Source organism: Choloepus didactylus, chromosome 6, assembly GCF_015220235.1.
Source record: "Choloepus didactylus isolate mChoDid1 chromosome 6, mChoDid1.pri, whole genome shotgun sequence".
Taxonomy (NCBI): domain Eukaryota; kingdom Metazoa; phylum Chordata; class Mammalia; order Pilosa; family Megalonychidae; genus Choloepus; species Choloepus didactylus.
In genome coordinates this window covers 54,008,105-54,035,075 of record NC_051312.1, presented here as the reverse complement: position 1 = coordinate 54,035,075, position 26,971 = coordinate 54,008,105, and the positions used below count along the sequence as shown (strand labels likewise).

The following is a 26,971-nucleotide window of genomic DNA, read 5'->3' as shown; positions in this document are numbered from 1 at the left end:
CCAGATTATTAACTAGCTGTTCCTGGTTGTTTATTAGTTGTTCCAGGGGGCCTAACTAACTTCCACTCCTCTCTATGCTTCCATCTTGTAGCCTCATATCACACCATTTGATTTTTGATAGTTATATTTTTGTATTAAAATTTGTAACTTTAAATAGTTTATTTGTTCCTCTGTAACCTGTTTTATCAGATTTCAATATCTGACTCCTCACTTGGCAAATATCTTACAGCCATAAAAAAATAAGTGTTTACTGCAGAGCCACGTGATGTAGTATCTTTTCCTTTTCTGCAGTTCCAAGTTATGACCAGTGTGTCTTTCAATTTTAATATTTGTAGATTCAGTGTCAAATAGATTGTCCTTTCTGACCCTCCATCAAATGCTGAAAATCATGCCATCTTATATTTCCTTTATTGTTTATACCACAACTTTTTACTTGTTTTACTTTTCTGTATTTTCTCATTTTTTTTTTTTTTTCTTGTTCGGAGAAGAAATATAGTCCTTTTTCTAAATATTCCTGTTATGTTCCAATTTCTTTCTTATTATATCCTTCATCTCATTCTCTTTAAGGAATTCTTGGTGTCCACTGACTTTTCATTAGATTACTGGATTAATTCCATAGTTTCTCATAGCCCACGTATTCCTCTTTCTTAGTTTTTGCAGTTATGGTTTTCAGAGTATATTCTCAAGCCACTGCCTCAGAAGTTAGATGTGGTAACTTCATAAGTTATTGCATGTCTGAACTGATTTCAATTTTAAGATGAAATTAAGATGATTTACATTTCATTGATGTTCTGGTTTGCTGAAGTTGCTGGAATGCAATATACCAGAAATGGGCTGGCTTTTAACAATGGGTATTTAGTAAGTTACAAGCTACAATTCTAAGGCCATGGGAATGTCCTAATTAAGGTATCAACAAGAGGATACCTTTTATGAAGAAAGGCTGCTGGAATCCGGGGTTCCTCTGTCACATGGGAAGGCACATGGCGATGTCTGCTGGTCCTTCTCTCCTGGGCCCTGGTTTCAAAATGGCTCTCTCAGTTTCTGTGGGATCTTCTTGCTTCTCCTAGGGTTTTTTCTTAGCTTCCCTGTGTTCTCTGAGTTTAATCTTTCATCCTCCCTTAGAGGACTCCAGCAAGGGGATTAGCACCCCCTTTGAATGGGCAGGGTCACATATACATGAAAACAGCCTGATCAAAAGATCCCACCCAACAGTAGGTCTGCCCCCACAAGGATTAAAAGAACATAGGCTTTTCTGGGGTACATAACAAATTCAGACCAGCACAATTGGTACTCTTATATCACAAGTTCTGTATAAGAAATAATTCCCATTTATTTGGAGATTGATTCACTGTCATCTGGCATTTGTTGTTGTTGTTAGAAAACTGGTGTCTATATGCTTCTTTCTCCTCTGTAATTGCTGTTTTATTTTCTTCTCTGTAGAGTTTCATGGTCTTATATTGCTCTTTTGTGTTATAAAATTACACATTAGGTTTAGGTCTGTGTGTGTGTGTGTTTAATTTGCCCTGCTCTAGCATTTGTTTGCCCTTTAATTTTAAATATCATACCTTCTTTACATAGCTGTGTAATTTTTCTATGATTTCTGTACTTTTATGTCCTCTATACTCTTTGCTGAAGTCCAATTAAAATTTAGATATTTTTGTTTCATTTCATGATTTTGATTTCTGTGTTCTGGAAGATTCTCTGAATTTTTCTCCTAAATGTCTTTTGATTTGGTGTGTGTACATAGGGGAGCACAATTTTTTATGCATATTTAATTTCCAAGACACCATCTTTTTGTTCTCAGAATGTAACTTTTTCAGAGCATCCTATTCTTATTTCATGTATTCAAAAGCTCTAATCTCTCCAACAACACCAATTGTGATTGTTTGAAGTTTTCTTCTGATCCTTAAATTGTATCTGTTTTTCCAGGGATCAGTTTTTCTGCATGTTTAACTTAGCTGTTCTCTTTAGGGCTGTAGGGTTTTCTAAAAATTCTGCTGATCTTTGGATGTCCCTTAACATTTAAGGATAAAAGAACAGGAGGACTGACTTACAGCTCGGGGTATATGGAAAAGCTCTAGAAATTGGAAGACTTTACTTTAGAGTGAATGACTAAGGAGTCATACTTAGAAGATCTCAGTGCCAGAATGAGGAAGATTTTACATTTAATTGCCAGTCCTCACATTAGTTGCCTATTACTTTGAATTTCTTTAGAGAAAAGATTTGCATGTCACCTGTTTTATTGTTAGAACTTCAGCTTTCTTCATGTTTTCACCCCTGATTCTCACTCCTTCCCTCTGTTTATCTACCATCTTTGAGTCCAGACATCTCTAGGATTGGCCTAAGGATTTTCACTCTTTCCTTCTATCTATTCACAGATTCTAGGTCAAGTTACTATATCAGTCAGCACCCTTCCATCAGAATTTTGGCTTTGGGAAAATGTTGTAGGTTTTTACCTTCCAGTAGTTATTTTATCATCCTACTAATGAAATCTTAGAAGGAAGAGACAATAAGCTTGAAAGTTCATTTTGTCATCTTGAACTCTGCTTCTTTATCCATAAGTTGATGATAAAGAGCTCTCTGATGAGATGTTGTACTGCATGGATTAAATGAGGAAATCTGTAAAGCAAAAAGGCAGGGCATTTATTTTAGGGTCTCAGTGTACAATTTTACTTCTGAAAATCTGTCCCAAGAAAATAGTATCTGAAATGAAAAAAAATTCATTCTCCTCCCAGCTTTGTTGATAATAATTATAAAACTGAGAAATGAAGCAAACTGAATATTCTAACAATAGGGCTGTGGTTAAAGAAATTATAAAACACCCACATTACCCCCCAAGTGAATTGTATTATAGAACATTTAGTGGCATGTTGCTAAGTGAAAAAAAAGTTTAAATATAAATGTGAACCTGTTTTCATTTTAGTGAAAAATGTATTGGAAAAGAACTAGAAAGAAATATACAAGTATGTTAATATTGTATCTCTAGGTAATGATATTATCTGTGGTTTTGATGTTACTTCTTGTTGTCTGTATTTTTCTTTTTTTCCCTAAATAGTACAAATATTATAAGAGAATAAAAATGTTTAAAGAAAAATATTCTCATCGTAATATTTTGATAAATATGGAAAATGCTCATATTTCAACACACAATTCTATGGATCACTTTCAAATCTTAAATTTGATACTGTATTTGGAATGATACCAATACAGAAAGATTTTATCCTGAACCCCCCATTAGTAGGGAATATAATTTTGATTTACTTTTCCTTTAATGGTGACAAGTATACTCGACCTCCTCTACTGCCTTTTGATACCACATAAGACCTGCTTCAGTTGAGCACAATTTTCATCCAAATCCATAGCTTCCTGGACTTGTTGATGAGCAGTGCCTCTGCAATGGGATGATTTCACCCTCATAAATTGAATAGAAATAAAATAAAGTCAGAATTAATCAAAATATGATACCAATATGCCCAGGCACCTACTTTGCAACCTCAGAGAAGGTTTATTTATAACCTACAGAAATTAAGCTCTGAATTCTCATCAGTGAAGAAGCTGGTGGCTGCACAACCAAGACACCTGGGGAGGTTAAAAAACTCCCCAGGTCCCAACTCCAGAGTACCAGTTTTATTTGGTCGGGAAAGTGAGCTTGGTGACCTATATTTAAAATGTTGCCTGGGTAAATATAAAGTATGGAGAGGATTAAGAATTTCTGGCCTAAAAAATTGTATTATGGTGCCTCAATAAGGACATTGTTAAGGTACATTTTTATAACCTTTAAAACCATGAGCTGTGTTATAAATAGCATCTTGGATGGCTGGAAATTAGTCATATTTTCTCATAATACTCTTTTTTATATGTGTGGCATAGAAACAGTGGTGGTTTATTAAGGTTTCCTAATTAAAGGAGACAGTCACTATTACAACATCAAAAAAGAACATTTCATTGGAACAAACATTCTCAGAGTACAAGTGCTTTTCCCACAGTAAATATTTCTGAAGGAGGTTGCTATTGTTAGTTATTTTCTGGTAAGTCAAAACCAAAACCAAAAGCAGAAAGCAAACCTGAAGGTTTCTTTGTCCAAACTATCCATGCAGCTGGTATAATTTGCATATCATGTACATTAACAGTTCTCCCAGATTAGTACGTTAGTAGTCTAACAGTCACTCTAGTCATGCAAAACTTTCCATTTCAATTCCCTATACATTACTTTTGACAGTCTGTCATCTAAATAGTAAAATAAATTTCTTTACATACTTAGTATAAATGAACACCCAAACTCTGCATTTCTTTCCTCAGTGTTTTGGGGTGTCTCAATCATTTGTTCCATCTGAGTTGTATGTATATATCCCCAGGGGTTGTGATTCATTCTCAATATCTTAATATTTCCCAATATCAATCTCTTTTATTCATGCTGGTAGAAACACATCACAGCTTCCGTAAAGGTTAAAACATGCATTTGTGACAGGGCATTTACCTTTATGATGAAACTGAGAATGAGTTAATAGCATCCCATGAGTTAACAAGCATCCCATAAATCTACCTGTATGTAACATCCCATGAGTTAATAAGCATCCCATAAATCTACCTGTATGTAACACCCGGCTGTGAAATAACTCTTTTAGAGTTAGGTGCATCCATATAATATTGATGCTTTAATCCACTGTGAGAAGAAGTCAAGCAAAATGACCTCAAATATACTGAGAGTAACTAAATAAAGCTTGAGTATTTTGGCAATACATGCTTTCTTTACATTTCAAAGAAACTATTTTCTCTTATTTAGCTTTTGGAGTACATATTACCAGCTTCCAGCTTTGAGTTGGTTGTTGCATTGGAGCTTAAAAGCATCAACAGACTGCTACAATTTTTGGAACATGAATAATGCATTTGATTAACGGATTTCCTGTTTTTCAGGAAACTACTTTGAGCTACTCCAGGAGAATATTAATGCAGTAGCACAGTCAACAGCATGTGGTCATTGTTTCATTGAGGAGTGGTTCTACTAATTATTCAAAATGAGATCTATGATGGAAGGAGTATTCATGGTTCTATTGATTCAGACATGGAAGTTTCCAATAAGATTACCTAACAATATTTGTATTATATCATGGAAGAAATGCTGTTTGCCCAGCTAGAATATTGGTCAAATCTCCATTCTTATTTCTCCTACCTGTGTGAGTGTAGAATATTATTTAACCTCCCTGAGCCTCAGTGATCTCATTTGTAAATTGGAATTAATGATCCATGTTCTGCAGGATTGTTGGATGAAATAAGAAACAGCTCTGTCACTGCTCCTAGCACACAGTAGGGGTTCAACAAATATTTTTTCATTGCTTTATTCAGTTGTTTACTAACCTTATCTTTCTTTCAGTCTGCTAGGCCCAGAGACATCTGTACTAACCTGCTGTTCCACTATCACCAAAATGCAATTCTTATGGCATAGTGGATAACAATAATTTGTTGAACTCTTATTATATAGCAGTTTACCTGCTTTATTTCATTTAATTCCCACAGCAAGCTTGTGGGTTAGATACTATTAGCTGCCCTGCTTTTATGGAGAAGGAATCTAGTTGGCCAAGAGGTAAAATAACTTGCTAGATGTCACATTAGTAGTCAATGGAGAATTGAATTTCTAATCCCTTGCATTCTCTCTAAATCACCACAATAGGGGCCTATAAGTTAGAAAGTGGTTATTGATGTCCATAGAACACTAATTCTGTAAGATGTTAATAACTACCATGCTGAGAGGGAAGGATTGGGATACAGACGGATGGTAAAAGATATTTAGGAAGTAGTTGCTTGAAGAAAACTAATCATGTTGGGAGGTTTGGAATGTTATAGTTGGTTTGTTTTCTTTCATTCTTTTTATTGCCATCTCAGAGCTTTTAATTCTACTTTTTATGGAATATCTTAGAAAGCCAGGACATCATTCCACTGTCCTCCCACAGCCACACATATGCAAACACCCACTCACACAAAATCCATGGCATGATGAATTTGAAGTTCTTGTTCAGCAATAATTGTTTTCTTTCATCCTGGCTGACATGTTGTATGGCATACCTTTTATTCTTCTTAGTTTGCTGAAAATTGACAAGGAGTGAGAATTCCACAAGAAGCAGCAACTGTCATTTGCTTCTACAGTGCAGTAAAATGAGGTAACTTACAGAAGAAATATCCAAGAATCATTGACACCAACAGAATTTGAGTTCAACCAACCCAAATACACTTTTATATAATCTTGTAATATTGATGTTTCACTAATGTTATGAAACAAGTCCCTCAGGAAATGCTTTATTTTAAAGTGTTAAGGCTCTTATTTGCCTTTTACAAGCATAATACTTTAGCTTGGTGGAGTGTGTATAAACTTTATTTCTTAGAACAATTACAGTCAAGAGAGTACATGGTGCTTTTGCTTTCATTCTAATTAGATAATCTCCACTAATTTCCCTTAGTTTTTCCAATGGCATTTCACATTATGATGGCATAAGAAGAAATTTTCCACTAATATTACCATCCTATTTAAGGATCATAGAAATAAGGGCATGACACTGAAAGAACATAGTATTTTCCAGTTGGGACACCCTCACAGTTACTGCAAATCTTTCAGTTGTTTGTTAAAGAAATTCAATAGGTCCTCTCAGCTCAATTTTCAAAATATACTCAGAATCCGGTCACTGCTCATGATATCCACTGCTACACCCTGGTCTGATCTCCGACCATCTCTTGGTAAACCAGTGAAATAACAACTTAATTGGTTTCCCTGCTCCAACTCTTGCCTTCTTTCACTCTGTTTTCAACAGAGAAGTTACAGGAAGCTTTAGAAAAGGAAAAATAAATCTCATCACTTCTCTGGTTGAATCTCTCCAGGAGTTTCCCATTACACTTACATCAAAATATGTTCTCATTATGATCTTTAGAGGACTTACATGGGCAGAGTCTGTCTTCTCTAGGTCATTTCCTAAGGCTTCCTCTCACTTACTATACTGCAGCTGATCCAACCTTCTTTTGTTATTTGTTCATAATCTTATCTGTATCCCAGGGTCATACACTGAAGTATACCAGATTCACACCCCTGTCACTTTCTGTCCCTAATCTTGATCGATGTTTTCGTCATAGTACTCATCATTAACTGGAATTATAAGATTTGTTTAGGTTTTCTCTCTTTCTGTTTCCAGAGGGCAGACACTTTGTCAATCTAGTTCACACCTGCACCCGCAGAATTAAGAACAGTACCTGGAGAGGCAGGGCATAGGGAGGTGTGGAATTTAGTTAGTTCCCTGGAGCAACTAGTATATAGCCAGGAACAACTAGTAAATAGTCTGAAACGACAGTTTGGGGGACATCCGTGACAACACACATTGTATGCCAGTCTGGAATGTGTGGAATGGCTGAGATTGCAGCATAGAACTGCAAGTAAAGCTTCCAAACTGCAGAGCTGGTATCCCTCCCCCACAGGCATGGCAGGCTGAGCTAAACAATTCCCTGCGGAAAAAAGAAGCAGCCTACTAGGAGGAAGGGAAGGTAGCTCAACCAAGCTCTGATTGTGGCTTTAATTAATGATCACATATAAACCTGTAGTAGATGGGAAAGGAACCCTGAGGTCTCTCCTGGAAGAGAGGAGGTGGCACTGATGGAAAAAATAATAAATAAATAAAAACAGAGGCTTTTGGAGTCCGCTGAACTCAGAATACTGGAAAATGGCTGTATCCCAGAGGTGGGGCAAGATGGAGGCATAGAGAGGTGTGGAATTTAGTCCTCTAGAATTTAGTTAATCCTCTAGAGCAACTGGTAAATAGCCAGGAACAGCTAGCAAATAGTCCGAAACAACTGTTGGGCAGGCTGAGCTGCAAAACTTTGCTGTGGTAGAAAGAAGTAGTCCCTGGTGGAGATAGGGAATGTAATTCAACCAAATTCCAATTGAAGTTTTATTTAACAAATTTGGACTACTGAATAAAAGCTACAAGCACAGAAAAACCCAAAGCAAAGAGGAAAGGAAACTGAGGTTCCTCCAAGCACAGAGAAGGCAGAGCTGATAGAAAACAAAACAAAACAAGCAAATAAAAAAAACATAAGTAAATAAAAACAGAGGCTTTTGGAGACAGATAAGCTTGGAATACTGGAAAATGGCTGTGTCCCAAGAAAAGGGGCACAGAGAACTGGGTAACCACATGGTTGACCAAAGAAACTGGGGGGCTGGGAACTGGCTCTGAAAAGGGGCTTTTTCTCTTTTTCCTATTTTTTTCCTCTCATTTTAAGCAGTTCATTAGGGAAAGCCTCAGGCATTTTCAATTGTCAGCACTGACCCAGGCAAGGGTGGAGTTAACAGAGTCAGAGGGACAAGGAAGGAATTCAAGTGTGGAAGATAACTCCCTAAAGGGTGTGTCTTCCCTGAGAAGTGGGAGGTGGGGACAAGCTTAAGTGGTGGCCCTCCCTCAGAGAATTCAGACCCCAGGGCCTTGGGGGTGGGGAACCCAGAATAACTTAAGCTTTGCTTCTGGCACCCTCAGCCCCTGGCCATGACAGGGTCCACTGAGAATTAAAGGGCCCACACCTCTTTACAGCAGTGGGGAGCTATGGGCTGACAAGTGCCACCTTTTGGACAGGATGGGAAAATCACCAAGTCTAGAGTCCTCACAGGGGGTCTGACAACATGCTCCTAAGGGAAACTTGAACTGGTTACACTGAGACCTGGGCCCTTCTGGTCTGGGAAAATCTGATTGGGATAATAAAGGAAACCAGATGACTAGACAACAGAAAATAACAGATCACACAAGGAAAAGAGAAGATATGGCCAATCAAAGGAACAAACCTACACTTCAGCTGAGGTACAGGAATTGAAACAACTAATTTTTTTTTTTAACTGATAAAAATTTTTATTTCACTATTGACTTTTTACACTTTTCTTGATTATTCCATGTAAGGTAAAACTAGAACTGTTTAAAAGACATACATGAGTCTAGGCACATCAATAACCAGGGATTTTTCTTTTTTTGCTATACTATTTTCACAACCGTGGTGCTTGCTAGGCAATATAACCATCACAGAAGCAAACATTAGGCAGAATACTGGTAAGGAAAAACAAAGAAAGAGCTACCAGATATACAGACAGGCTCAGTTCCACATTCACTACTGTGTTTATCAAGCGCCAAGTATTAACTGCACATTTTTGTTCAGCTAGAAAGGAGGGATTTTTTAAATTGTTTTTTTCTTTTTTTGGTTTGTTTTAAACTCATTTGTTTAAAACAAATGAGTTTTTGTTTTCTCATTTCAGCAGATGGACAAACAGATGGACTCTACAGCTACATTGAATGTTAAAAGATAGAGGGGTGATACTGTGAGATTGACAGGCCTGGCTACTCCTGCCTCTCTCCTGCCATGCTCACAAAACATCCCTGCATTATAGGGTCTTGTTTAAACATGTCTGAGAACTTAGCTAGATGAGTACACTTGGGAGATCTGGTGACAGGTGCTAACAGTCATTATCAGGGCTGGCTGTAATACAGGGAGGAATTGTGAATATTTAAAAATACTTTTTAAAATTCAGATCTTGGTATGACTGAAGAGCAACAACCATGCTGAGAACTGGAGGAAGACAGAGCTATGACACTGGCAGTTCTTCATTACTCTTTGTGGCAAAGCTTGCTCACCCTGGTGCCCACCGACTTCTCTCACCCCCTCCCTGCCCATACAGTATTAAACAGTGAACAAAAGACAAAGATAGAATTCAAAAAGATAAAGGAGGCAGTACAGAAATCTAGAAAGGGAAAAGAAAACCAAAGTCAACATTCATAAAGGACAGTGGGAAAGAATGTTGAGATTTCAAAATTTTGAAGCCCCAAGCTAGGAAGTGTCCAAAAGATTTGAGTACTTCTCAAGTGAAAGGCAATCTAATCTCTGCAGAATATTCTTAAAGGTATTATCGTAAGCAGATAAGACCATTCTTAAGATACACTGCTTTCTTTTTCTTCATAGCCCGGTGGTTACAAGGAAAACAGATTCCACTACTGAAGCACAAGCTGCAAAACTGATAGCACATTGCTGTAGGAAAGGGGGTTTAGTTATGCGTGTTACATGAGCACTGGACTTTTTTGTGGTGCCATAACCCCCAGTTATCTGCCACAAAGAATGTCAATTTCAGGCTTCAAGTTTCCTCAGAGGAAGACACTGTGGACATTTGTGGTCATGAGCTTTTGAGTGGCAACAGCCCAACCTGGTCAAGTGTCTATAACCCCTGAACAACAGGCAGAACTACTGGGAGTTACTATTCAACCAGAATGCCAATTGATAGGGTGTCTCACTCCAAGTCTCAGCGTCACAATATAATCTCTATAACCTTCTGTACAACTTTACAATGAAATTGTATTTCAGTGACTATTTTAATATCAGATTAAACTTTCCAAAAAGTTACACATAATTCAGGTCCATTTTTTCTACCAATAAGAGTTCTGCTAAATTACAAAACCCCATAATCACAGTGTTCATTTTTTTAAAAATTAAACACAGTAATCCTATCAATGTTAATCAGAATCAAAACTTTCAGAATGCTGTGGCATTTATGTGACCAATCTGAGTTTTAGATACAAATACCAGATATTTATTCCATGGACCATTTTTGCTAGGCTGAGACTGTGAAAAATTGAAAGGTGACTTAGGATTCCTTTTTTTTTTTTTTTTTAATCGCACAAAGGGATATATCTGGAGGATACAGAGTGACACTGAATAGATCACAAAGCATGGGAGGCATTAGTTCTCTCCCTCCCCAGTCTCTCCTTCATTTCCCTGGTTTTCTGACGTCCACAGAGTCAGATTGTCCCTAAGTAACAGCATGATCAGGGTGCTGTTTTTATAAGATTTTTCATTCAGTGTATCCAATTCAGCAATTGCCTCATCAAATGCCATTTTCACCAGGCTGCAGGCCTTTTCAGGAGAATTTAGAATCTCATAGTAAAAGACTGTGAAATTAAGTGCCCGGCTAAGTTGAATTGGGTGTGTAGGCTGCATTTTTTCCTTACTAATTTCAAATGCTTCCTGGTAAGCCTGCTGGGAGTTCAACACAGTAGTTTTTGTTTTACTGTCTCCAGATGCCACCTTAGAAAAAAATCTAAAATAATCTCTTTTCATTTTCAAGTAGAATGGTACTCTTCGCCCATCTGCTGTTTCTTCTCATTCCTCCCGGTTTTCTGTTCAGTGCTGGAGATGACATGCCAGGAAGAGTGGTGGGCACCTACCACATTCTTATAGGCAACAGAGAGCAGATTTCTCTCCTCTTTGGAGAGCTCGTGCCCGTGTTCCATGATGGCCTTCGTGGCTGCAGACATCATCATAGCACTCAGCCTGCTCGGCAAGTTTGACTTTCTATACCAGCTCACTTTTATCCATGGTCATTCCTGTGGATGGTAGCAGGAGGTAAAGGCGCTTCTCAATGAAGCTCCGAGGGCTGTGGCCGCTTCCTTCCCAAGCCCGGTCCTCAGGCAGCAGGGTGGCAGCGGCAGCTGCAGGGTCGGCAGCACCAGCTACCCAGGCTTAGGAATCAGTGGCAGCAGTGGCGGTGAAACAACTAATTATTAATCAAGCAAATCTCCGAATTCAGTCCAAAAATCAAATCAAAGAGTTGAGGGATGATATGGCAAAAGAGATGAAAGATATAAAGAAGACATTGGGCCAACATAAGAAAGAACTCAAAAGTTTGAAAAAACAACTAGCAAAACTTATGGGAATGAAAGGCACAATGCAAGAGATGAAAAACACAATGGAGACATACAACAGCAAATTTGAAGACACAAAAGAAAAGATTCATGAACTGGAGAATGGGACATCTGAAATCCTACACACTAAAGAACAGTTAGGGAAAAGAATGGAAAATTTGAGTAGCATCTCAAGGAAATGAATGACAACATGAAGCACGTAACTGTACATGTCATGGGTATACCAGAAGGAGAAGAGAAGGGAAAGGGGGCAGAAGCAATAATGGAGGAAATAATCACTGAAAATTTCCCATCTCTTATGAAAGACATAAAATTACAGATCCAAGAAGCACAGCATACCCCAAACAGAATGCATCCAAATAGACCTATGCCAAGACACTTAATAATCAGATTACCAAATGTCAAAGACAAGGAGAGAATTCTGAAAGCAGCATGAGAAAAGCAATCCATCACATACAGGGGAAGCTCCATAAGACTTTGGCAGATTTCTCAGTAGAAACCATGGAGGCAAGAAAGCAGTGGTATGATATATTTAAGATAATGAAAGAGAAAGACTGTCAACCAGGAATTCTATATCTGGCAAAACTGTCCTTCAAAAATGAGGTAGTGTTTAAAATATTTTCAGACAGACAGACACTGAGAGAGTTGTGAACAAGAAACCTGCTATTCTAGTTTCCTAATGCTGCTGAAATACAAAACACCAGAAATAGATTGGCTTTTATAAAAGGGGGTTTATTTGGTTACACAGCTATAGTCTTAAGGCCATAAAGTGTCCAAGGTAACACATCATCAATTGGGTACCTTCACTGGAGTATGGCCAATGGTGTCCAGAAAACCTCTGTTAACTGGTAAGGCACATGGCTGATGTCTGCTCCAAGTTCTGGTTTCAAAATGGCTTTCTCCCAGAACGTTCCTCTCTAGACTGCAGCTCCTCTTCAAAGTGTCACTCTCAGTTGTTCTTGGGGCATTTGTTCTCTCCTACCTTCTCCAGAGCAAGAGTCTGCTTTCAACGGCTGTCTTCAAACTGTCTCTCATCTGCAGCTCCTGTGCTATCTTCATAGTGTCCCTCTTGGCTGTAGCAAGCTTGCTTCTTCTTTCTGAGCTTATATAGTGCTCCAGTAATTTAATCCAGACCCACCCCGAGTGGGCAGGCTAACACCTCCATGGAAATTATCCAATCAGAGTCATCACCCACAGTTGGGTGGGGCACATCTCCATGGAAACACTCAAAGAATTACAATCTAATTAACACTGATAGGTCTGTCCACACAAGATTACATCAAAGATAATGGCATTTGGGGGGACATAATACATTCAAACTGACACATTCCACCCCCTGGACTCCAAAATGACATTATCTTTCCATATACAAAATACATTCATCCCACAACAATATCACAGAAACTTAAATCATTTCAGTAACAATAGTTAAGTACAATATCCCTTCAAAATTAATTATAGGTGTGGTCAGTCCTAAGGCATAATTTTCCTTTAGCTGTGGATCTGTGAACTTAGAACAAGTTATGTGCTTCCCATATACAAAGGAGAGACATTCATAGGACAAACATTCCCATTGCCATAAGAAGAAACAGTAAGGAAAACAGGGTTAACAGGACCAAAACAGTTCCTAAAATCTGCAGGACAAACTCCATTAGATTTCAAAGTCTGAGCATCATTTACAGAATGATGTTGCATCCTTGGGGCTTGAGAGAGCAGGAGTCTAACCCTTCCTAAGGGCCTTTGTGGCAGCTCTTTCCTCTCCAAATGCTTGGGTGAGTGATCCAACATATCCACACATTGGGGAGACCACCTTCTTGGCCCCACCCTCCTCAAACATCAGGGCAGCACCTGGATTCCCTTCCACTGCCAGGGCACATGCTCAACCCCATCAGAACAGTGTGGTGGCAGCCAGGCTCTCCCCAATTCCCTGGGAATGTGCTCCACCATCTTTGGGACCTGGGTTAGCAAAACTCTTCCAGAGCATGGAGGTGGAATGCCCACCCTCGACCTCCAGGGCAAACTCACTCTTTCCATGCATGTGGGCTGCTCTGCTCTCCCAGCCTGAGACCTCTTGACTCCAGACCTCAACCTCCATGGCTCTGTCTTTGAGGAAATTTTTCCTTCAATTTGTTCCTTGTCTGTCTCCTCCAGTCCAGACCAGCGATGACTCTGTCTATAAAGATCTTGCAGAAATTCTGTTGGCTTCACATGAAGCAGACAGTGGTCAAAGCCATAAGGCAACAGGACTTTCCACAAATCCTTTCTGCTTAACTCTTTCTCCATTCTTGGCTTGTACTGAAATGGCAGCTGGGTTCCATATTTGGTTACATCCTCACGTTGGGCTGTAGCTTCTGGGGATCCACCCCCGGGAAGCCTGGAATTTTCCAAACCATCAGTTTCTGGTTTCTTTGAATCCAGGAGTTCAGTTCTAAGTTTATCTCCATCCTTTCACATTTTACTATAAGCTGCAAGTAGAAGCCAGGCTACTTCTGTATATTGCTTGGAGATCTCATCGGCTAAATATTCCAGGTTGTCACGTTCAAATTCTGCCTTCCATCCAACACCAGGACTTAATTTTGCCAAATTCTCTGCCACTTTAAAACAGGGATCGGCTTTCTTCCAGTTCACAACAACACTTTCATCATTTCTGCTCAAATCCTCATCAGAAGTGTCTTTAGAGTCCATATTTCCACAAACAGTCTCTTCAAAGGAGTTTAGGCCTTTTCTATCAAGCTCCTCACAATTCTTCCAGAATCTTCCCCTTATCCATTTAAAAAGCCGTTCCTACATGCTTGGTATTTGCAAACGTGGCAGCACACCACTTCTCAGCCACCAAAATCTGTTCTAGTTTGCTAATGCTGCTGGAATGCAAAACACCAGAAATGGATTGGCTTTTATAAAGGGGGTCTATTTGGTTACACAGTTACAGTCTTAAGGCCATAAGTGTCCAAGGTAACACATCAACAATTGGATACCTTCACTGGGGTATGGACAATATTGTCCAGAAAACCTCTGTTAGCTGGAAAGGCATGTTGCTGGTGTCTGCTCCAAGTTCTGGTTTCAAAATGGTTTTCTCCCAGGGCATTCCTCTTTAGGCTGCAGCTCCTCTTCAAAGTGTCACTCTCAGTTGTTCTTGGGGCATTTGTCCTCTCTTAGCTTCTCCAGAGCAAGAGTGTGCTTTCAATGGCTGTCTTCAAAATATCTCTCATCTGCAGCTCCTGTGCTATCTTCATAGTGTCCCTCTTGGCTGTAATAAAATTGTTCCTTCTGTCTGAGTTTATATAGTGCTCCAGTAATTTAATCCAGACCCACCCTGAATGGGCGAGCCAACACCTCCATGAAAATTATCCAGAGTCATCACCCACAGTTGGGTGGCGCACATCTCCACGGAAACAGTCAAAGAATTACAATCTAATTAACACTGATAGGTCTGCCCACACAAGATTACATCAAAGATAATGGCATTTGGGGGGACATAATACATTCAAACTGGCACATCTGCTCTTTAGGAAATACTAAAGGGAGCACTACAGGCAGATAGGAAAAGACAGGAGAGAGAAGTTTGAAGCACAATATTGGGAGATGGTAGCACAATAATGTAAGTACACTGAACAAAGATGGCTGTGAGTATGGTTGAAAGAGGAAGGTTAGGGGCACATAGGCCACCAGAAGGAAAGATAGAAGATAAAGAATGGGACTGTATAACTTACTGAAACCTAGAGTGGTCAATGATTGTGATTAAATGTACAAATATGTGTTTACATGATGGAGAACAAATGAATGTCAACTTTGAAAGATGTTAAAAATGGGGTGGTATTGAGGAAAAATACATCAATGTAAACTAGAGTCTACAGTTAACAATAACATTGTAATATGCTTCCATTAATTGTAACAAATGCAATATACCAAAGCTAAATTTCTATAAGAGGAGTATATAATGGAGGATTATGGGATTCTTGGCATTGGTGGTGGCGTCTGACTTTTTTATTGTATTTTTATTTTATTTTTTCTTTTGTTGCTTTGTGGTTTTCATTCTTTTTTCTTTCTTTTTCTTTTTTTCCTTTTCTTTCTTTTTTTTGCCTCTTTCTCTTTTTTTGTGGAAGAAATGGAAATGTCCTTATATAGATAGTGTTGGTGAATGCATAACTATGTGATTATACAGGGAACCATTGATTGCTTACTTAGGATGGAATGTATGGTGTGTGAATAAAACCATCTAAAAATAAATAGAGGGATATAAGTGCTGGAGAAAATATGGAGAAAGGAATGTATCCAATCATCATTGGTGGGAAAGTAGAATTGTGTAACCTATCTAGAGGGCAGTGTGGTGGTTCCACAGAAAGCTAAGCATGGGTTTGGCTTATGGTCGTGCAACTTGGTTATTGGTTATACACTTGGAACAACTGAAAAGAGAGACATGAATGGACATTTGCACAGTGGGTTTTATGGTGTCAGTATTTATGATTTGCAGTGGATGGAGGTCACCTAAGGGTATACCAACTGATGAGCAGAATGGCAAACTGTGGTATATTCATAAAATAGAATATTGAACTGCTACAAGAAGGAGGGAAGTTGTGAGGTGAATGGACACTGAGGACAGTATGTTGAATGAAATAAACTAGAAATGAAAAGAAAAACATAATGCCTCACTAATATGGACTAACTATAATGTACAAAGCTCCGAGACTTGAGTCTAAGAGCATAGGTTATCAGGGGAGGCTTATTGTAAATATTCCTAGATTGTAAGCTCTTACAGAAATTACATCTGTTTGTGAGTTGTAATGGTTTTTTCTAAATTCTGAGATGCTTAGCTTTTTGTGTATAATATAGTCAGTCCCTAGAACTTTGAGTATCTATGTGACACCTGAGATTCAGAGCCAGAGTCCAGCAGTTACGAATGTCAGCATTTCCCCACACAGCAAATGTTAAGGAGTTTGAAAAAATATATCAGACTTCAATTAGAGATATGAATGAAATGGACTTGTTTAGGACTAAGGTAAATTACACTAAAGGATAAAGGATGGTATTGGTGTTGCCTTTGAAACTTCAACTTCTGTGTGAGGCCAAAGGAAGAGATGTTTATTAGGTATAAAATCTATATTGTTTGTAACACACTATATAATTTAACTTGAATGGTCAGTTTATTCAAACAATATAATTACATGGAATGTTGAATAGTGAGTGAAATCTGGCTAGTTTGTACAGGTTAGTGTGAAGCCCCAATACATCCCTGAGTAATTTGGGTAGAGAATAAAAATGTTTGCAAAAGCCCCTTTAGGGACTGGGAAGAAATGTGGGAATATTCAATTTCCTCACTTGGGGGAATTAATGATACTCTCACAAGCATTGGGGACTACCAATTTAGAAAGCCAAAGCCTTGATCTTGGGGCTTGCTCTTATGAAGCCTTTTACTGCAAGGGAGAAGCTACACCTACTTAAAATTGTGCCTAAGAGTCACCCAGAGAACCTCTTTTATTGCTCAGATTTGGCCTCTCTCTCTAAACCAACTCTGCAGGTAAACTCACTGCCTTCCCCTCTGTGTGGGACATGACTCCCAGGGTAAATCTCCCTGGCAACATGGGATATGATCCCATGGATGAGTTTGACCCTGGCATCATGGGATTGAGAAAGCCTTCTTGGTCTAAAAGTAGGAAGAAAAAGGAAACAAAATAAAGTTTCAGTGGCTGAGAGATCTCTAATAGAGTTGAGAAGTCATTATGCAGGTTATTCTAATGCATTATATGCATTTTTAGTTTTTATTGTATTGGAACAGCTAGAAGGAAATACCTGAAACTGTTGAACTGAAACCCAGTAGCCTTTATTCTTAAAGACAATTGTATAACTATATAGCTTACACCATGTGACCATGTGGTTGTGAAAACTTTGTGGCTCCCTCTTCTGGTTTACTATGCTGCTGTTATGCAATGTACCAGAAATGGATTGCCTTTTATCAAGGAGGTTTATTTGATTACAAATTATAGTCCAAACAAAGGCATCAACAATAGGCTACCTTCACTGAAGAACACTGACGGCATCTGGAAAACCTCTGTTAGCTGGGAAGGCAAAGGTATGTGGCTGGCATCTGCTCCAGAGTTCTGGTTTCAAAATTGCTTTCTCCTCTCTTAGCTGCAGCACTGAGCTCCTTCTGTTTGAGATCTTATAAGGCTCCAGTAAACTAATGAAGAATCATACTGAATGCGCAGGGCCACACCTTCATGGAAATAATCTAATCAAAGGTATTACCCACAGTTGGGTGGGTCACATCTCCATGGAAATGACATAATCCAAAGATTCCAGCCTAATCAGCACTAACACATTTGCCCCCATAAGATTGAATTAAAGGACATGGCATTTTGGGGAACATAATACATCCAAACCGGCACACTCCCATTCCCTTTATACAGGTATGGACAGATGAATAGAAAAATGAGGACAAAAAATAAATGAATAATAGGGAGAGATAGGTGGTATGGAATGTTTTGGGTGTTCTTTTTTACTTTAACTTTTATTCTTGTTCTTTTTTGTGTGTGGTAATGAAACGGTTCAAAAATTGTTATGATGAATGCACAACTATATAATGGTACTGTGAACAATTGATTGTACACCATGGATAATTGTATGGTATTTGAATATATCTCAATAAAATTGGACTAAAAATACAATTAAAAGACACATTAACTTTTTAGCATTTGAGTTATATTGGGATGACAGTTGGGGAATTTTAAACATTTTCTTTATACTTGATGACAATAAGAAATTATTGTTAATTTTTAAGTGAGATAAAAGTATTTTGGTTGTAATTTTGTAAATCTTTATAAATACATTTTGAAATATTTATGGACAAATTATATGTTGTCAAACAGTGGATGCTAATGTAAAACATGGACTATTGTTTATGTATAATTATAAAAATATTCTTTCATAAAATTTAACAAATATATCTCACTAAGGCAAGGTGTTAATAATAGGGTAGTATATGTGAATGCTGTATTTTATGCATGATTCTTATGTAAACCTACAACATCTCTAATAAAAAGAAAAAACAGAAAAAAAAGGGCTACATCCCAAGAAAAGGGGGGGCTAGGGACTCTCAGAAAAGGGAATTTCTTTCTTTTTTCCTTCTTTGTTTTCTCATTCAAAGTAGCTCATGAGAGAAAGCCTCAGGCATTTTTGATCATCAGCACTGACCCAGGCAAGGATGGAGTTACGATAGTTAGAGAGACAAAGGGAGAAGTCAAGTGAAGGAGGTAACTCCTGAAAGAGCTTATCTTCCATAAGTAAAGGGGGAGTAGGGCCTAGTTCAAGGGGCTGCCTTCCCTCAGGGAATTCATACCCCAGGTTGTGGGTGGCGGGGAGGAAGCAGAAACAGCTTAAGCTTGGCTTCTGATACACTCTTGGTCCCTGGCAGGGACAAGGTCTGCTAAGAATGAAAGGCACTGCACCACTTTACACTAGTGGGAGCTGCGAGCTGACAGTTGCCACCTGCTGGGAAGGACAGGAAAAGCACAGAGTTTAGAAGCCTCACAAGAAAGTCTGACAATCTTCTGGGTGTCATCCTCAGGGAAACTTGATACTGATTACACCCTCCTCCTGAGACCTGGGCCTGTCTGGTCTGGGAAAACATGATTGGGGTAATCAAGGAAACTAGATACCTAGACAACAAAAAAGTATGCGTCACACTAGGAAATACAAAGATATGGCCCAATTAACAGAACAAACTTACAATTCAAATGAGATACAGGAGTTGAAACAACTAATTAAAGATGTTCAAACAAATATGCTAAATAAATTAAAAAAACAAATCAACAAGTTTAGGGAAGATGTGGCAAAAGAGATGAAGGATATAAAGAAGACATTGGGTGAACATAAGGAACAATTGGCAGAAATTATGGGAATGAAAGGCAAAATAGAAGAGATGAAAAACACAGTGGAGATTTTCAAAGGCAGATTTGAAGAAGCAGAAGAAAGAATTCGTGAACTAGAGGACAGGATATCTGAAATCCTACACATAATAGAACAGATAGGGAAAAGAATGGAAAAATGAGCAAGGTCTCAGGAAATTGAATTACAATATGAAGCACATAAATATATGTGTCTTGGGTGTCCCAGAAGGAAAAGAGAAGGGAAAGGGGACAGAATAATGGAGGTCATAATCTCTGAAAATTTCCCATCTTAGGAAAGACGTAAAATTACAGATCCAAGTAGTATAGCTACCCAAACAGAATAGATCCAAATAGACCAACCCCAATACACTTAATAATCAGATTACTAAATGTCAAAGACAAAGAGAGAATTCTGAAAGCAGCAAGAGAAAAGTGATCCATCATATACAAAGGAAGTTCCATAAGACTTTGCACAGATTTCTCATTAGAAACCATGGAGGTGAGAAGGCAGTGGTATAATATATTTAAGACACTGAAAGAGAAAAACTGGCAACCAAGAATTCTATATCTGGCAAAACTGTCCTTCAAAAATAAAGGAGAGTTTAAAGTATTTTCAGACAAACAGACACTGAGAGAATTTGTGAACAAGATACCTGCTCTACAGGAAATACTAAAGAGCACTATAGGCAGATAGGAAAAGCAAGAAGAGAGTGGTTTAGAGAAGAGTGTAGAAATGAAGATATCAGTAAGAGTAAAAAGAGAGAGACAGGAAAAAAATAAAATATGACATATAAAATACAAAATAGAAAATGGTAGACAGTAGACATTAGATTGAGTGAAATTAGCCAGAAACAAAAGGACAGATACTGTATAGTATCACTAATTAACACTAATGAGTAAACTTTGAGAGTTCAAGTTAAGAACATAGGTTATTAGGAGGTAGAAAGAGGTTAGAGATGAGGCATTTGATGCTTAAGCAGTACAGAATGTTCAATGACATTGATTGTTTAGATCCAGACATCATGGTAGCACAATATTGTAAGTACTCTGAACAAAGACTAGTGTAAGTATGGTTGAAAGAGGAAGGCTAGGGAAATGTGTATGACGCCTGAAGAAAAGATAGAAGATAAAGACTGGGATTGTATAACCTAGCAAAACCTAGAGTAGTCAATGATGCTAATTAAATATATAAATGTAAGAAATGAATATCAACATTGCAAGTGTTGAAAATTGGACTTTATAGGGGAAAAATACAACCAGCCTTGTCACTAACCAGGTATAGACCCTCCATGCCTCGGTTTTCTGATTTGTAAAATGGAGATAATATTACTGTTTGATTCCTCCTTAAAATGTAAGTAGATGTTGTTCTAGCAGAATTGAATTCAAAACTTTTTGAGACTCAAGTATAGAATATTTGAGAGATGCTATACAAATTATAAAGTATGAAAATAACTATATTTCATTATTATTATTTTAATCTGCAGCCTCAACTACTCCGGTAATACTGGAGCAAACTATTGTTAGCAATATATGAAAAGGTGCAACTGCAAGTAAGTGGAGGCAAACTAATAATCTCACTCATGCATATTTAAAACTATCCAAGAGCTACCTCATCCATTTTCAAGATGCTTCTGCAATTACAATGCAATGTAACAAAATAACAAAATAAAATTGCATTATAATAAAAAAGAATAATTATGGTGGAATACCTTGGATATTAAAAGGTTTATGTTGCTATCCTGGTAGCTTCATATATTGATCAGTCCCCTCTCGTTTTTAAATGACATTGATTTTCAAACAAATTTAAAGCACTTAATGCTTTCCCATTTGATTCAAGATAAGTTTTCATCATTAATCATAGTGGAAAAAAGATTTGGATTGGAATTGACTATGGAAAAAGGATTTATAGATTAAATTTTAAATTGTCCATTGGCATACTCAAGGTACATTATATCCACGTAGGCATTAAATTGGAAGATACATTTTTTAAGTAGTCCAAAACCACATAATTCGTTATGTAGAGTCCTAAATACTAGAAATGTTATCAAAAACAAAACAGAGGGAAAAGAACGTATTCAATACCTTATATGTTTAAGTCACTTTACATAGTTTATCCTGTTTATCTCTTGGAACTAATCTATGAGAACATTTCATTATATCCAATTTTCAGGTTAAGAAACTGTAACTGACCTACTGCTACCTACCTAGTAATAAATGAGAGAGCCAGGATTTTAATTTGGGCTTGCTGAAACCAGTGTTAGTACTTTTCCCACTATATCATGCTCCCTTCTTCATCATATTAAATGACATACTTAAGCTTTGAGAACCTTGTTTTTTAGAGGCATACGTCTCCTATTCTAGTTTTATTGAAGTATGATTTTTCATAATCAAAATTATTCTGTTATCTGTACTGGAAAACTGTGGGTTTTTTGTTGTTTAAAGTGTATGTTTCTTAATTATTGAACTTCCTGGATTTTAAGGCACTATCAGTTGCAAGAAGCACCATTAAATATATAAGCACTTTTAAGAAAAATGGGTTGTTACCATGTTAAATACATACATAGACCATTTACCTCATGATTTCAGAAATGTTAAAATGTTGGAAAAGGGTGCCTTAAAAGGATTGATGTTGTAGGCATATATGAAGGCAAAGTTTCATTACCACATGGGGCAAATTTCATATAAATAAGCGTCTGTGTTCTTGATAAGAATGAAAACACAATGGTAGGTTGCATTTGTATTTTAGAAGATCCCACTTATGGAAGGGGAATTAGTCATTAAGTTGCAGTGTGGTGTTCTCTGTTCTTGTTTGTTCTGAGAAGTTGACTGGCATTAATACCAACTCCAAAAAGTTTTTAAAATACTATCATTTATGATATGTAACCTTTTTGGCCAGAATAATGGAAAGTTTCTAAGATGGTCAGAGATACTACAATTCCACAATCAGAATTAATAATATGTTTTATACTTTCATCATATTGTCATTTTCCATTCTTTGTCCTTAAGTTTATATAGTTTTTCAACATTGCATACAAATAGCAAAACAAATTTTAAAATAAAATGTATTAAAATAGCAGAAAAGCAGCCTTTTCACTTATTATTTTGTATGAGTTTCTACATGTTGCCAAATAATCTGCAGAATTATCAATTTAATGGATGCAATCCTGTCCCACATGTCAGTATACCGTTCATTCATCTATATATTCAGCAAATGCTAAGTGCTTACAATGTGCTAAACAATGAATGAAGTACTGGGAATGATTATTTATACACATGTTATATATGTATATGCATATACACATTTGTACATATATATGCATATAAAACGTGTTGTAATTTAATGTCAGATGCTTATATATATGTTTCTTATATGTGTTTACATATGTTGTTTAATGTCAGATGCTGGTGTGTCTAACATATGTTTATATATATTATTTAATGTCAGGCACTGATAAAAATTATAAAATAATGAAGGCTTGTAGGAGATAGAAACTATGGGAGGTTCTAATTTAGAAAGGATGGTCAAAGAGAAATTCTGTGATGTGGTGGCCTATAGGAATTGAGCATACTTAGCATAGAGAGGAGCAAATGTAAAGGCTTTCCAGTGAGAGCATTCTTCAGAGCAAGGACCCAGGACAGCTTGATTGGAGGGAGCTAGAGTAGGGTTGTAGGAGACAGATGGGAAAGAGCCCTGGATGGGAGTCTATGGTACAGACTATTTTTTACTCAGGTCTACAAAACTGTTGGAGGATTTTAAGTGGAGGTTTACTGTGATTTGACTCAGGTTTTAAAAGAGCTACTCTGACTGTCAAGTGGTAAGGCAAAAGATGGAAACGGGGAGGTTCTCACAGACTGCTGCTCGAGAGATGGTAGTGGATTGGATTAAGAGACTATCGTCAGGTGTTGATAAATGTCTGGGCTCTAATTCCGCCACACAGCAAATGTGAGATCCTAGGTAACTGCTTAAATGTCCTCATTGGTAAGTAGAGCTAGTAAGAGTGCTTTGTAAGGATTTAATAGAATAATAGATGAAAAATGTTACAATTACCATTGCTCAAGCCAGAAACCCTAGGATTACTAATTACCTCTCTCTTTCTTTTATACCCCACATTCAATGAAATTATACTAGATAATCCTTAAAAATACATCCAGTATGCCAGCATTTCTCAACCTCCCTCCCCAGGCCTCTCCTCCCATCCTGCTCCAAATCACATCTCTCTCCCTGAGCTATTGCATTAGTGGCTAACTAATCTCTTTGCCTCTGACTTTAGCCCCTTCAACCTATGTTCATTTCAGCAGCCAGAGTGGTGATGATGTCACCCCTTTGTTAGAATTCATCCAATGGCTCCCTGTTTAACTCAGAATAAAAACCAAAATTCAGTGGCACCAATCCCTCCCTGATCTGCTCCCACTCCTTACATTCCCAATCAGCACGATAGCCTGCTGTTCTCCCCATTTCTCACTCCTCTCAGCCACACTCATCTCCTTGTTATTCTGTGAATGGTCAAGGGAGGCATGTCCCCATCTCAGGGCCTTTACACTTGCTGTACATTTTGCCTGCAATGCCCTTCCCACAGAAGTTAACATATTTCATTTCTTAACCTCCTTTGTGTCTTTGCCTCAAGGGCACTTCAGGGAAGCCATCATTGACCACCTTATTTAAAACTGCAAAGCTCTGCCCCACACGCCATCCCATATTCCTTTTCTCTCTACTTTCCTTTATCATTATCCACGAACCACATCACTTTCTAATATACTGTAAAAGTGGCACATTTGTTCTTTTCTTGAGCCCATCACTCTCAATTTCAGAAGGGTAGTGGTTTTAGTCCATTGTGGTTCCTATTGTGTCCCCAAGCTAGACTAGCTCTTGGCACACTGCATACTCAATATGTTTATTCAGTGAATGAAGAATTCCTGATACATAGCAACCGTTAAATAAATGTTAGCTTTTCTCATAAAAACAGTAATTATAAAGAGCATTGTATATAAAACAAGTGTGAAGAAAAAAAAAGTCAAGGATTTTACAAAGCAATTCAAAGTATCTTAAAGCCTTTTCATGTTCAGGTAAAGTATTATGCAAAGTCATTAAAAGCAGTGATTTCTAGATTCTGAGTCCAAACATTTTATGAACATTTTAAGAGATGATGGTATCATTTGCATTACGAGGACAAGACTTTAATACCTGAGTCCTTGCTCCCTACTGTATTTTTCTCTATTCACTTACCATGAGATATGCTTAATATTTTATTTATTTATTTTACTGTTTTTCTTCTCTTACTAGAATGTTCCATGGGGCAGGATTTCATGTTGTATATTTGACAATATATTTCTAACTCTTAGAAGGGTGTCTGGCATAGCATAGGTGTTCAATAAATAACTGTTGAATTGTGAAATGTAATTACTAATGAAAGAAATTAATGCATACTGTTATAAAAATGGCACATTTGTTTTTCTTCTTCACGGTACTTAATCAGACAAATGATTGAACTCTTGAAAGCACTGTATATATTTGTCCATGTCAAAATCCATGTTTGATGGGTATTTACAGATTCAATAGAAAATCTCTCTCCAGGACATTTTTATTTCTCTGTAAAGGCTAAATATATAGGAATTTGTCTGGTTTTAAATTTGAGGAGATACTTGTATCACAAGGAGGTGAATTTTGTAAAGTGTATCAATAGTTCTTGGTTGTATTATAGCCACCATGGATATTTACTTTACACTCTTTTACGTTGGTTACCATTTGTTCATCATTCAAATCCAGTTATTTTATGTAATTGGTATTACAGTGCCTTACCCTTTTTTCTGTCATTCCATTGGTAACTATCATTTTTTTCAATGTCCTCTCTCCTCTTTGAATTTGTAGGGTTGAATTTCAATCTTCTAATACTTTTAAATTCTTCCTTATAATGCTTGTTAGCATATCTTATGTGGTTTCTCAAATTTCTTCCACCTTTCAGACAAATTAACATTGATAAAACTTTTCAACTTTTATGAAAAATTCTCAAAACCAATGTTTAATTAAGCCAATAAATGCTTAGGAATCTATTTAATTCTTACAGATACTTGTATCTCCAAGTTCAAAAGTGAGAATGTGTCCAACAGCTCTGTGGATCTAAGTTTATTTTCAAAAGCTTTAAATACATCAGTTAGCAGAAATTCATTTAAATTCTTTGAAAGTCCCTACGTACTTGATAGATATCAGTGTCAGCATTAGTACAATAACAGGCAAATTTTCATGAGCTGTTTTATTGGATGGAATCATGTGAAAACTATGCTTTACTAAACCTTGGGGAGAAAATGAAAAACAGAGATTAATACATTTAAAGAGAGAAGGAAAAGAAGAAGAAAAAAAAGAAAGATAAAAATGGATGTAACTTTCTCTTTCTCTTTTCTAGCTCTGGGAAGAGATAAGGATTACATGGATGAATCAGAACATGCTAATTATGACCGATCTCGGCTCATTACCAGCTCTGTTTTCAAAGATAAATCTGACTCCAAGCCAAAAGTATTGTCTAAGGTAATGCATACTAAATTATCAATAAGTCGTTTATAGACTAGAGCTTTGAAAACTTTCAAGTTTCAATATTAGTCTTCATGGTTAGTTTTGTGCTGGGGAGTGTAAGAGATCACACAGGACTCAGAAGTCAAGTGTAGACGTCTTATCATTTGTACTATCAAACAGAATTGTTCAAACATTTGATCTGAATGCTAATCTCTTCAATAATATCCTCTTTTAGGGGATGATTTCTTCATTTTTCACATTCTTTGAAAGGCAGCATGGTTTAATGAGAATATGTTTTAGTATCAAAGGGCCCAGGGTTTTACTTCTAGTTCCACCTCTTACTAGTTGTGACAACTCAGTCAAGTTAATTCAAGTCACTGAGTTTTTCCTTCACCTATAAAATCTGAATCATGTTTTCTACTTGATGAAATGCTTTGAAGATTTAAGTGAGGTAACCATGTGAAACTATCTGGTGCATAGTATAAGTCAAATAGATGGCAGATTTTTTATAATAAGATGGAGGTTGAAATTACTTCACTGAAACCGTAGGTCACCAAAATATGAATAACTGGGCTGGAGTTCAGTTTGAAAAGCTCCTGGCTCCAATAATCCCACAATCTGTCAAACAAAATGCTTTTTCAGACTATTCAAAGCATTCAAATGTACTCATGAAACAACAGATACCAAATTGATGCTACTTGCTTTTATCATTAGAAATGTAACTGATCCTTATTCCCCTTTTGATGCTTTCTAAGACAAATCCTAGCTCAGCCTGAGTTCAGATGCTTCATTTTCTCCTATTGCTTCAAGTGGTGGATACCTTTGTAAAACGAAATTTTAAGTGTAATTTAACACAAAGTATGTATTAGCTTTCAGTT

General features: G+C 37.2%; 1 protein-coding gene and 1 pseudogene across 6 annotated transcripts in view; one reads left to right on the top strand and one right to left on the bottom strand.

The window, feature by feature from the left end:
- The window catches only part of ANO3 (anoctamin 3), a 334,560-nt gene that overhangs the window by 124,036 nt on the left and 183,553 nt on the right, over positions 1-26,971 (top strand). For all 6 annotated transcript variants that reach the window (XR_005217391.1, XM_037839166.1, XM_037839168.1 and 3 more), the window contains exon 4: positions 25,987-26,108. Coding sequence is in view for 5 of the 6 variants with exons in the window: in XM_037839166.1 (XP_037695094.1) it covers positions 25,987-26,108 (122 nt within the window). In the remaining variant the exon portion in view is untranslated. The remainder of the gene's footprint in view (positions 1-25,986; positions 26,109-26,971) is intronic.
- On the bottom strand, positions 10,744-11,385 carry LOC119536400 (annotated as a pseudogene).